Genomic DNA, 13068 nt, shown 5'->3' with positions numbered 1-13068 from the left:
GGACTGCTTCCAGTGCCGAATGTTCTGAATGAAACTTCCACAGATCTAAAACCAGCAGCTCGCTCTGATCCAGATGTGCACCTGTAGAAGCTGAAGTGGGGATTTGAGATTTTCATGGCTGGATTCACTGAACTCTTTTCATATTCAGTATACAGTACTATATACTGTATATACTAAAGATTCAATTGAATTCAATTTTATTTATACAGCGCCAACAATCACCTCAAGGAGCTTTATTTTGTAAGGTAGACCCTACAATAATACAGAGAAAAACCTAACAATCATATGATCCCCTATGAGCAAGAACTTTGGCGACAGTGGGAAGGAAAAACTCCCTTTTAACAGGAAGAAACCTCCGGCAGAACCAGGCTCAGGGAGGCCATCTGCCAGCCGCAGACGGCTGCCGCCTTGGTGTAGTCACTACACCAAGGAGTACTGACTATACATATACTGCATAAAGTATATTAATTTTCCATCCCTTGTATTCTTTTTTTATTGCCTTCTGCATTCCAATAACAACCTTCCTGCTTGGCAGTGTTTGCATTTGGCCTGTTTTTCAGACCAGCGATCATAATCCAGACTGATAATTCTGTCTTTGTTTCACTTCCCCACACAGCGACAGGTTAGTTCTGCACATGTAAAACATTGCATGTGATGAACAGGCCTGAAAACAATCTGGAGGTATTTCATTAACAAGTACTAAATGATTGGGAATCACCCATGTGCTGCTGATCAAATGCTCTTGATTACCTGATCGTCCTCACTGCGAGCACCTCGATAATAATCCCAACAGAACGGCTGAAAGGTAAGAATCAAGCTGCGGCAGTCGTCAGATCAGAGTCCAGACTAAGAGGCTGTGATGGGCTGTGGTGCAACGTTCAGAGAGCTGTGAATGAATGAATGCAGGAAACCTTGATGAGCTGAAGCTGTGAAGAAGAGTGGGTCAATGTGTCCCCACAGTGATGTGAGAGACTGATGAAGTCACACAGGAAACCATCATTGCAACTTATTGTTGATAAAGGAGGATCTACAATCCGCTGAATCAAGGGGACGACTCTCGGGACTGAGAGTTCATTTTTACAGGATGACATATTTGGTGTGACGATTGAGCTTATTGATCTACAGGATTTATAATTTAGATCCAAATTATATTTACAGTGGGGCAAAAAAGTATTTAGTCAGCCACCGATTGTGCAAGTTCCCCCACTTAAAATGATGACAGAGGTCAGTAATTTGCACCAGAGGTACACTTCAACTGTGAGAGACAGAATGTGAAAAAAAAAAATCCATGAATTCACATGGTAGGATTTGTAAAGAATTTATTCGTAAATTAGGGTGGAAAATAAGTATTTGGTCACCTCAAACAAGGAAAATCTCTGGCTCTCACAGACCTATAACGTCTTCTGTAAGAAGCTTTTCTGTCCCCCACTCGTTACCTGTATGAATGGCACCTCTTTGAACTCATCATCTGTATAAAAGACACCTGTCCACAGCCTCAAACAGTCAGACTCCAAACTCCGCCATGGCCAAGACCAAAGAGCTTTCGAAGGACACCAGGAAAAGTATTGTAGACCTGCACCAGACTGGGAAGAGTGAATCTACAATAGGCAAGCAGCTTGGTGTGAAAAAATCAACTGTGGGAGCAATCATCAGAAAATGGAAGACATACAAGACCACTGTAACAGTTGGTGAAATGTTAGTATTTGACCACTAGGCGGAGCTCTTGTAATGATAATGTAACTAACGCATTTTATTTTGTATGTTTTATTTTTTGTGTTGAGCATGTTAACATTTTCCTTTTTTGCCTACCGGATTGGTGTAAAGTTAATTTGATACATGGAAAGTAACCAGTTAATTTTGTAAGTATAAGGTAAGGGCAGAGGTCACTTCCTGTTTTGGGAAGTAAGGTCAGAGAAGCTGCGCATGGTGACGGTCTAGCTGTGTAAAAGTCAAGCTAAGAAAGAAGAAATAAGCCCTAAGTTCCAATTACACCGGTTTGTCTACTTGCAGGCCAAAGTGGTATGTTTGTTTATATTTTGTGAATTTTATATTGTAATATGTTTTAATGCTGAAATATAATTTTCTTGTACATTTGTATTCACCAGTTCTACGGTGTACCTGTACGTTAAGAGAAGCACAGTAAACATCAGTGAAGAAGAACTCTCGTGTCTCTCGTGTATGTGTACAAGCCGGCATAGTAGAACACTCCACTGCTCCGGAGAAGGCAACGAGATGGTTGGACCGACGCTACTAGCAAGAGACGCTACTAGCAAGAGAAGCTACTAGCAAGAGAAGTATCACATGCTCCAGCAAATGCATTGAATACGTAAAGAAGCAAGCTAACAAGTGAAAGATAGTCAAGCAAGCACAAAAGTCCGTGTTTTGGAAGTAACAAAGCACTTGTAAATTGTTATCAAGCCTCAGTTCCATTTGAAATTCAAAGTGACCTTTCATATTAAGGAGCAGCTAAAATCAAGATTTATCAAGTAAATGTTAAAGTCAAGTGAAAATACTATTAAGACAACATGGCAGATGAAAATGAAGATGCAATACAGCCCACTGAAGAAGAAAGTGCTGATGATAATTTTCAAAATGATGAAAGTAAAGAGCAGACAAATGGAGAAGAAACTCCACAGTGCTCAGTATTTACTGAAGGCACACAGTCAGAAAGCTTACGCAGAAGCCAGCGCACACGCACTCTCACTGAAAAGGGACAATCCTTACAAGAAGCCAAGTTAAATGACTTGACAAACAATTTTGAGCGAGTTTACAAGAAGTGGAAATACCACATAAACTTATTTAAAAGAATGGTGAAGAGTAAAGACATTGAGTTAATACCTGAAGCTGTAAGTGTTATAGACACTAGTATGACCGACATCTGTAACATTCATGATGAGATCAGAAAAATACAAAGTCCTGATATTGAAATGCGCAGAAGATGTGATGTGTGCATGGCTATCAGTGAAACTGCCAGAGCAAAGGCTCGGTGCCTTTTAGAAGAAGATGGTGATCCAAATAGTATACCCTGGCCTGATTCAGAGTCCGTGTATGACAGCAGTTCATCCAGCGCTTCTTCAAGGATCACATATAAGTCAAGGTCTATCTCTGGGATGTCAAAGCAATCATCTCTGGTCACACTACAACAAAGACAAGAAGCTGCAGCTGATGTAGCAGCTACAGAAGAAGTCATTAAAATAATGAAAACACAGCATCAGTGTGAGGAAGAAATCAGAGAACTTGAAGTTGAGGATGCAAGGAAAAGAGCTCAATTTCTAACTGAGAGCACCTCAATAAAGACAAGGTTAGATGAAAAGAGAAAGGAAGTGGAACTTTTGAGAGAATTGCAAAAGCGTAATGCAGCACAAGCAAGACTGAAAGTGTATGCTGAAAGTGTGAATAGTGAGGATGAAGACAAATCTCCTGTTCATTCCCAAGTAAGACAAGATAGTTCCTTCCCGCAACCAAGCTTTCCAAATGTGAACTCAAAACCATTCATCCCCTCTCAAGTTAGAGCTCTGCAACAAACTGCACCTCTCCAAGCCTCTGTCCCTCAAACAGCAATTCGTAGTGCAAATGAAACGCCCTCCACTGATCTTGTAAGGATGCTCGCTGAAGCTATCACTGCAAACAGAATCCCAATCCCAGAGCCTCCAGTCTTCACAGGTGATCCACTGCAGTATAATGACTGGAAGTTGTCTTTTCAAACATTAGTTGACCGCAAGAATCTGCCAATTCAAGAAAAGCTATTCTTCCTGAGAAAGTATGTTGGAGGTTCAGCGAAGAAGGCTATTGAAGGACACTTTCTGGTTGGAACAGACACCGCTTATCATGCTGCCTGGGAGATACTCAACGACAGGTTTGGAGATCCCTTTGTGATAGGCAAATCATATCGTGACAAGATTCAGTCATGGCCAAAAATTAACAACAAAGACACTAAAGATCTACGTGACTTTGCAGATTTTCTAAGCAGTGTTGAGTCAGCCATACCTTATGTTCAAGGTTTACAAGTTTTGCATGACTGTGTGGAAAATCAGAGGATAGCTGCAAAGCTGCCTGATTGGCTAAGTGCACGGTGGAACAGAATGGTGACAGAGTTTCAAGATGAACACAGAATGTTCCCAGATTTTAGTCATTTTGTCAAATTCCTGAATAAAGAAGCAAGAATTGCATGTAATCCTATCACTTCTCTGCCTGCAATAAAGCCAACTGAACAAGACAAGCATGCATTCAAAGACAAGCCCAAAAGAAACTACATGCTGAATGCTAAGTCACTTAGTACAAGCTCTAGTGAAAGGACAAATGTCACATGTCTCTTTTGTAAGAAACCTGGTCACACGCTTCAGAAATGTCGCAAGATAATGGACAAGTCAGTTGAAGAGAGAGTAAAGTTTGTGCAGTCTGAAAAACTGTGTTTTGGTTGCCTCAAGACTGGTCATAACTCTAAGAACTGCACTTCCAGAAGTGTGTGTGACAAATGCCAAAAGCCTCACCCAACTTGTCTACATCAAGACAGAGAGAAAAGAGACAAGGAACAAAGAAAGAATAGCCAACAACAATTTAAGGCTAACCAGGAAACAGAGGTTTCTGAAGTACAAGAGCAAGTATCTAACCAAGTTACATCCAACAGAGTTGTGCAACAAAAGTCAAAAGGTTGTACTTCCTCAGTTATCCCAGTTTATGTATCCACTGTGGATGAACCAGAGAATGAAAAGTTGGTGTATGCTTTGCTCGATACTCAAAGTGACACCACTTTCATCTTGAAAGACACAGCTCAGTCGCTCAACGCCATGTTAGAGCCAGTTAAACTCAAGATTTCCACCATAACGTCCAAAACAAAAGTTGTTTCAAGCAGCAAGTTAAAGGACTTACAAGTAAGAGGCATTTACTCTGAATCGAGAATCAAACTACCAACAAGCTATACCAGAGACTACATTCCTACTAACAGATCACATATTCCCACAAACAAAACAGCAGAGAACTGGTCACATTTGAAACATTTATCAAAGGAGATGGCTCCCAAGCTTGATTGTGAAGTTGGACTACTGATCGGATATAACTGTCCTCAAGCATTGCTCCCTCTAGCGGTGGTCAGTGGTGATCGAGACCAGCCATTTGCACAGAAATCTTTGCTTGGCTGGAGCATCATTGGCTACAGTGACTCTGAAGGTGATTGTGAAGATGAAATAGGAGTAAGCCATCGTGTTATTGTTAGACAAGTCTTGCCAGCTGTAGGACCAGCTCACAAGCTCAAAACGGAAGTTCACTTTGTAAGCAGAAACAAAGTCAAAGAAATACTTACTCCAGCCGAGATACTTAATGTGCTAGAGATGGACTTTGTTGAAAAAAGTGTTGAAGAAGAGTCAATGTCACAAGAAGATCTACTGTTTCTAGCCAAAGTAAAGGAAGGCATAAAACAAAGGCAAGATGGCCACTTTGAAATGCCACTACCCTTCAGACAAGAAAGACCTGACTTGCCAAACAACAAACTTTGTGCAGAACACAGACTGAAGTGTTTAGAAAGGCGTCTCAGAAAAGACGAGCGCTACTACAAAGCGCTACTACAGCGCTCTAGTACTACTGTACTAGAAAGTACAGGAAAGGCAATCAAGAACAAAGGATGGGCGACCTGCCACCAGAAAGACTGGAAGCTACCCCTCCATTTACATACAGCGGTATGGACTGCTTCGGACCATTCTGTGTAAAAGAAGGGAGGAAAGACTTGAAGAGATATGGACTCTTGTTTACATGTATGTGCTCGAGAGCTATACATATAGAAGTTCTAGATGATCTCAGTGCAGACTGTTTTCTCAATGCACTCCGTTGTTTCATAGCAATACGTGGCAACGTAGGTCAGCTGCATTGTGATCAAGGCACCAATTTTATCGGTGCAAGAAACGAGCTTCTAACGCAAGCAACTCAAGAGAAAGTCAAAGAGCTGGGAATAACTTTCGTTTTCAACCCACCTGCTTCTAGCCACATGGGAGGAGTCTGGGAGAGGCAGATTCGGACAATAAGAAATGTTCTGAAATCCATTCTTGACCAGTCAGCTTCAAGATTAGACACTTCATCATTGAGAACGTTCATGTATGAAGCTATGGCAATAGTAAACAGTCGACCACTAACGGTAGAGTCTATCAACGACCCTGTAGGACTGGAGCCGTTGACACCCAACCATATTTTGACGATGAAGTCAGCAGTGATCTCACCACCACATGGAGAATTCGCTAAAGAAGATCTCTACCTCCAGAAAAGATGGAAACGAGTACAATATTTGGCGAATGTATTTTGGACAAGGTGGAGAAAGGAATATCTGTTAAACCTGCAACAGAGAAGCAAATGGAATAAAAACAGAAGAAATGCAAAAATAAATGACATTGTGTTATTACAAGAAGACTGTCTTCCAAGAAATCAATGGAAACTCGCCAAAGTTGTGGAAGTCACTCCAGGAGCTGACGGCAGAGTCAGAAAAGTTAAGCTTCTCATCGGTGACTCTACTAGAGACAATAAGGGGAAGCACACAACTAAGACGATTTTAGAGAGACCCATACATAAGACTATACTTTTACTTGAAGCAGAGTAAAGACTCAACATAATGTTTAATGATTAACCTTCGCTAAGTTCATTGTTGGGTCAAATTCCTTTAGGATCACACATGCTGTTGCGATAGTGTGATGGTGGGAGTGTAACAGTTGGTGAAATGTTAGTATTTGACCACTAGGCGGAGCTCTTGTAATGATAATGTAACTAACGCATTTTATTTTGTATGTTTTATTTTTTGTGTTGAGCATGTTAACATTTTCCTTTTTTGCCTACCGGATTGGTGTAAAGTTAATTTGATACATGGAAAGTAACCAGTTAATTTTGTAAGTATAAGGTAAGGGCAGAGGTCACTTCCTGTTTTGGGAGGTAAGGTCAGAGAAGCTGCGCATGGTGACGGTCTAGCTGTGTAAAAGTCAAGCTAAGAAAGAAGAAATAAGCCCTAAGTTCCAATTACACCGGTTTGTCTACTTGCAGGCCAAAGTGGTATGTTTGTTTATATTTTGTGAATTTTATATTGTAATATGTTTTAATGCTGAAATATAATTTTCTTGTACATTTGTATTCACCAGTTCTACGGTGTACCTGTACGTTAAGAGAAGCACAGTAAACATCAGTGAAGAAGAACTCTCGTGTCTCTCGTGTATGTGTACAAGCCGGCATAACCACTGATAATCTCCCTCGATCTGGGGCTCCACGCAAGATCTCATCCCGTGGGGTCAAAATGATCATGAGAACGGTGAGCAAAGATCCCAGAACCACACGGGGGGACCTGGTGAATGACCTGCAGAGAGCTGGGACCAAAGTAACAAAGGTCACCATCAGTAACACACTACAACGGCAGGGAATCAAATCCCGCAGTGCCAGACGTGTTCCGCTGCTGAAGCCAGTGCATGTCCAGGCCCGTCTGAAGTTTGCCAGAGAGCACATGGATGATACAGCAGAGGATTGGGAGAATGGTTTCATCTGACCACATGACAAAGTAGAACTTTTTGGTATAAACTCAACTCGTCGTGTTTGGAGGAAGAAGAATACTGAGTTGCATCCCAAGAACACCTGTGAAGCATGGGGGTGGAAACATCATGCTATGGGGCTGTTTTTCTGCCAAGGGGACAGGACGACTGATCCGTGTTAAGGACAGAATGAATGGGGCCATGTATCGTGAGATTTTGAGCCAAAACCTCCTTCCATCAGTGAGAACTTTGAAGATGAAACGAGGCTGGGTCTTCCAACATGACAATGATCGAAAACACACCACCCGGGCAACAAAGGAGTGGCTCCGTAAGAAGCATTTGAAAGTCCTGGAGTGGCCTAGCCAGTCTCCAGACCTCAACCCCATAGAAAATCTGTGGCGGGAGTTGAAAGTCCGTGTTGCTCGGCGACAGCCCCAAAACATCACTGCTCTCGAGAAGATCTGCATGGAGGAATGGGCCAAAATACCAGCTACTGTGTGTGCAAACCTGGTAAAGACCTATAGTAAACGTTTGACCTCTGGTATTGCCAACAAAGGTTATGTTACAAAGTATTGAGTTGTATTTTTGTTATTGACCAAATACTTATTTTCCACCCTGACTCACGAATAAATTCTTTACAAATCCTACCATGTGGATTCATGGATTTTTTTTTCACATTCTGTCTCTCACAGTTGAAGTGTACCTCTGGTGCAAATTACTGACCTCTGTCATCATTTTAAGTGGGGGAACTTGCACAATCGGTGGCTGACTAAATACTTTTTTGCCCCACTGTGTGTGTCTATGTGTGTATATATATGTATATATTAGGGGTGCAACGATATTCGTATCGATATTGAACCGTTCGATACAGTGCTTTCGGTTCGGTACGCATATGTATCGAACAATACAACATTTGTAATTTATTTTATCAATTTTCCTTCTGACGATGCTGTCTGTGTTGAGCGCTCAGTGAATCTGTGTTCGACTACTCCGCCTAGGCTGCACTGTCGAGCGCAGATCCACTGAGCGCTCAACACAGACAGCATAGTCAGAAGGAAGAGCGCAGGGCAAGCTAGCAAGACAGAAGTTAAGCTCTACTTGCAACATTCAGATCTGGCGTTTGGAATTATTTTGGTTTTCATGTGACGTATGACCGTGAAGGTAAGCGAGTCATGGACTAAAGTAAAACAGTATGTTGGATGTGCCATGCAATGCTCAATTACATTGGTGTGAACTAGTGTGTTAGCGCAGTTAGCTCGTTAACGTGTTTGCCGTGTAGCCCCATGCACGGAGCGATCGGCGGTAGCTCGTTAACGGAGATTTGCCGTGTTGTGGCGTTAACGTCATTTCAACGAGATTAACCTGAAAGCACTAGTGGGAACACAACGAATATGACTGCACATTTACGCCGACATCATCCTAGTGCAAAGACAAAAACAACAAGCATGCTACTAACTTTAGCCGAGTCATTTAGACAGCTGTTAGCACATGATTCTCCTTATGCTGCTGAGAATATAGCCCAGAAGAAGCGGATAGTATAGCTTTTATTTTGGAAAGAGCCATTTCTCTGTAATAAACTCTCTTTTCCAAAGATGAGTGATTCCTCAATCAGATACAGGGCTTGCAATATCGCTAGCCTGACGTCCCGGAGCTAGCGATTTTTTCAGTCGGGCTACCAAAATCTATCTCTTCCCTGCCCGTCGGGCTATTGTAGGAAAAATATATGTCAATGCTTTTGCATTCTTTCAGAAATGTAGCTGGGTAATTATGTCATTGGCATCGGTGAGCCACTGTCAATATGTGACATATTGAAGTCGCGTTTGAATTTGCGCTTGTTTTTTTGCTTTCACTTTGCAATCGTGCGAACTGTGTATAGAGAGCGACAGCACTGATCTGTGAGTGATGATAATTTGTGCACCAATTCCTCTGACATCGTCTTATTAATCGTTAGCTTACTATGCAAACATGACAAGTGAAATCTCCCGCAGCAAGCTTAAACATGTGAGAGGTTGATCGCGCAGAGAATCGCTGAGCTTATGTGAGTGAGCGTGTAAAAGCATTTCAGTTCTGCTGAGCCAAATAAGACAGGTCAGGGTGAAGAAGTGACAGCCAAAGAACAGCTTACCACAAAACGGAGAAGTTATGACAAATCAGACTATAAGGCAAAAAGAAAGTGCAGCTTTATGGTTTCATGGACAAAAGAATTTCTGTGGCTGCAATATGATGAGCTAAATAACCAGGGCTGCACATAAGTGGTCCACAGGTGCGCATTCGCTGTCAAAATAAAAAACATGCACAAGGGTTAGGGTTAAATTTAAAAACTGTACTTTTGAGTTAAAAGATATATTTATAATTTTAATAAATGACAAATTAAAAAGGCATGAACATTTTTTTTGTATCGAAAAAATATCGAACCGTGACACCAAAGTATCGAACCGAACCATGAATTTTGTGTATCGTTGCACCCCTAATATATATATATATATATATATTGTTATGATGATTTCTGATATGAGGTTCAGTTCTACGGTGGTGTGCACAGGTCAAGTGCCACTATGACCCTCCAGAAAATAACGAGGACAGGGGATGACCGTTCAGCTCTTTAATGGCAGATTTAGCGAGGGTGTGGGTATGTGTGTGGTTCTACAAACAGAATGGAAAATAGAACACAAATTACAATCAAATTATAGACAACAATAATCACCATATAACATATTACAGCCACATACTTGTCTTATAGGCCCTAATACTAAGCTGGCGGCTTTTACTTATAGTCTGAACCATATTTGGCAACAAAGAAAATAAACATCTTCCCATCACTTAACTCTTGTGCCCCACTCACTTATGATGCCAACTAAAGAAGGCAAATACACATAACAAATCACCAACTCAAACTGAACTCAGTTTGGCCTAGGCGAACTTAGCTTAGCTTAGCCCGCTTAGCTTAGCTTAGCGATAACTTAGCTTATAGAAAATGTACAAACAGAGGATGTCCAGAGCTAGAAAACATACAGGCTATCCTTCCTACACAAGAAATATCCTGTAACTCACCAGTCTTATGGACGCACACTCTCATTGAACCCACATAAACTGCTCCCGAGCATAACTTGTGATTCACACTGCCTTCATGAACACCATTTTCCATCCCAGTCAAACATTACTCACAAAACGGCCGCGCCCTCTAGTGGCGAGGCAGAAAACTGCATCACAGTCCTGCCTTCAGAACATATATATATATATCTGCTTATATATATATATATATATATATATATATATATATATATATATATATATATATATATATATATATATATATATATAAGCAGATAACCTTATGAAGCCAAGAACAGCCGTCCAAGGATACAGAGCAAGACGGGGTTTTTTTGATTGGCAGGTCATGGCGCTCCACGGTTATTAAGGTTTCTGTATTTAGACAGCTGTTGGTGGTGAATGCTGTGTTGCTTCTGTGTCAGCCGCTCTGTCAAATGTGAGTCAAGAAGTCAAACACAGAAGGATGGTTTCTCCCTCGGGCTTGTTTCTGCTGAAATGATGAGATGCTCTTCTCTCTCTCTGATTGGTGGGACGTGTGCTTCAAAGCTCACAACTCTTTCATGTAGGCTTTGTTTCTTTGTGTCTTTAAGTTGAAAGGTTGTTTTTTTTTGTGTGTGTGTGTGTTATTTTATTACCCATAGATAGAACATTTTTACAGCTACAGACATGACACACAGAAAACTGCTGCAGTCATACAGTTTTCATACTGGAAACCTTTCACTCAAAACCACAAATGTCTACATTATTATTGCATATATGCAATAATAACATTTGTGGTTTATATACATATACATATGTGGTACTTATAAGTGCACATGAGAGGATCACCAAAGTCATGCTTACACACCACCAACACACACCAGGTCCGATCGGTCTATTGAGATAATTATGAACTTATTTCCTGAATGAATTAATGAATGTTAACAAGTAACAAAAAAGTCTAAATGCTCCAAACATTGAATGAAACCATAGTTTTGCACAGGACTTGGTGCATCATTTATCTGTTTCTGCTTTTACAGACTTAAAATGAATGAGCTGTGTGTGTGTGTGTGTGTGTGTGTTAACATAAAAGCTGATTTGCATGGCTGTGTTTATGGCAGTGTGAGTATCTGTCACCCCAGCAAACACAGCCTGAACTATGAATGCTGTTTAACTGGCACAACAGCCAAATTCTGTGAGGAACACAGTTCGCAGAGGCTGGATGGCTTGTTCTGTACACGCACTGCTACCTCACTTAATGTCAAAGCTCTAGTTAGTGATTTGCATATCCAGATGTTGCACATTACAGCCTTTTCTCAGCCGGAATAAGATGCTCATGATGAACGATCATTCCCTCCGAGGAATAATTCACGTCAGCAAGTTGCAGCTTCTCAGACAGTTTGGGAGATTAAGCACTTTGGAGTCTGATTAAAATACAACTTTATTAAACAGAATGAAAGGATTAGGCTTGACATGAACTGGAAAACAGATATCACGGCTCAAGGATGAGTTCACATCGAAACATGGACATGAATCATAAAATGTGCATGTGTGAATCATTTTTTTATTAATTCATAACTTGAAGCCATTTTTCGATCTGAGAAACTCAAAGGACACAATGGCCAATGTGTCCAGAGTTTGGTAGCCTGCATAAGATAATAAACTGATGCAGGTCAGGTGCTTCTGTGAGCTTCCATTTTATTTTTGCACATATGTGGACATCACATTTTGGGTTATTTAGACCCAAATACTCAATTTTGCTCTACACTGCTACTGTTCTATCAAAATTTTAAATGAATATCCTCATATATGGCTCTTATTTTTCTTAAAAACAAAAATAAGGTTAAAAAAAATCTGGTAATTCTTTGTTTTTACATTCATCGGGCCCAATATGCCCAAATATCAAAGAGAAATTAAAAATGCATGCCGTGGAAGAGTTCGGGTCTTAGGAGGTTATAGAAAAGAAAAGCAGTGAATCTCAGACTCTCTTAAATGGTCTGTTGAAGTGTGAGACAGCACAGAAGCCAGCAACCGAGGAAAGTTTCAAAAGCCAATTAGAGGTACCTGCGTGTCAGGCCAGATGTCTGTCAATGTGCAAAAACATAGAAAATCATAGAAAATGGTTACGCTGCTAGAGCAGAGTTTTGGTCATTGCACTCACCAACAGTCCACTAACAGTATGAAGATCACGATAAAAGGCGTTTTAAGAAGAACTCCAGGTTAGCAAAGAAAAAGAACATAGAAATTATTATTATTATTATTATTATTATTATTATTACCACAGTTTACAACCAAACCTCCTCAGTTACTGTCCTGACGCATGATCAATCATCCAAGTAAGTTCATCTGGACGTTTTTAGTGGGAGAAACATTTCATCACTCATCCAAGTGACTTCTTCACCTCTTCTTGTCATGATCCTCGGCCATGTTGGCCCAGCATGCTTAGTTTTCATGTGTTTTGTTCTTTATTTATGCCCTGGTTTCTAGGTTGTTCTGTTAAGATGTTCCTTATTTGATTACCCCCTGTGTGCCCCTCTGTGTATCTGTG

The 13068-nt window shown here is 40.8% G+C and overlaps 1 protein-coding gene across 1 annotated transcript; it reads left to right on the top strand.

Annotated features, from left to right (window-relative positions):
• The first annotated feature begins 5592 nt into the window (after positions 1-5592).
• LOC120740553 lies at positions 5593-7204 on the top strand. Its single transcript, XM_040042986.1, has 2 exons — positions 5593-7023; positions 7110-7204. Exon 1 carries the CDS (start codon positions 5618-5620, stop codon positions 6578-6580), a length of 963 nt encoding a protein of 320 aa, XP_039898920.1. The 5' UTR covers positions 5593-5617; the 3' UTR covers positions 6581-7023; positions 7110-7204.
• The last annotated feature ends 5864 nt before the right edge of the window (positions 7205-13068 follow it).

Source organism: Simochromis diagramma, unplaced genomic scaffold, assembly GCF_900408965.1.
Source record: "Simochromis diagramma unplaced genomic scaffold, fSimDia1.1 OVJJ01000433.1, whole genome shotgun sequence".
In the NCBI taxonomy this organism is placed as follows: domain Eukaryota; kingdom Metazoa; phylum Chordata; class Actinopteri; order Cichliformes; family Cichlidae; genus Simochromis; species Simochromis diagramma.
Note: the sequence above shows the minus strand (reverse complement) of the source record. Positions and strands in the feature narration are given on the sequence as shown.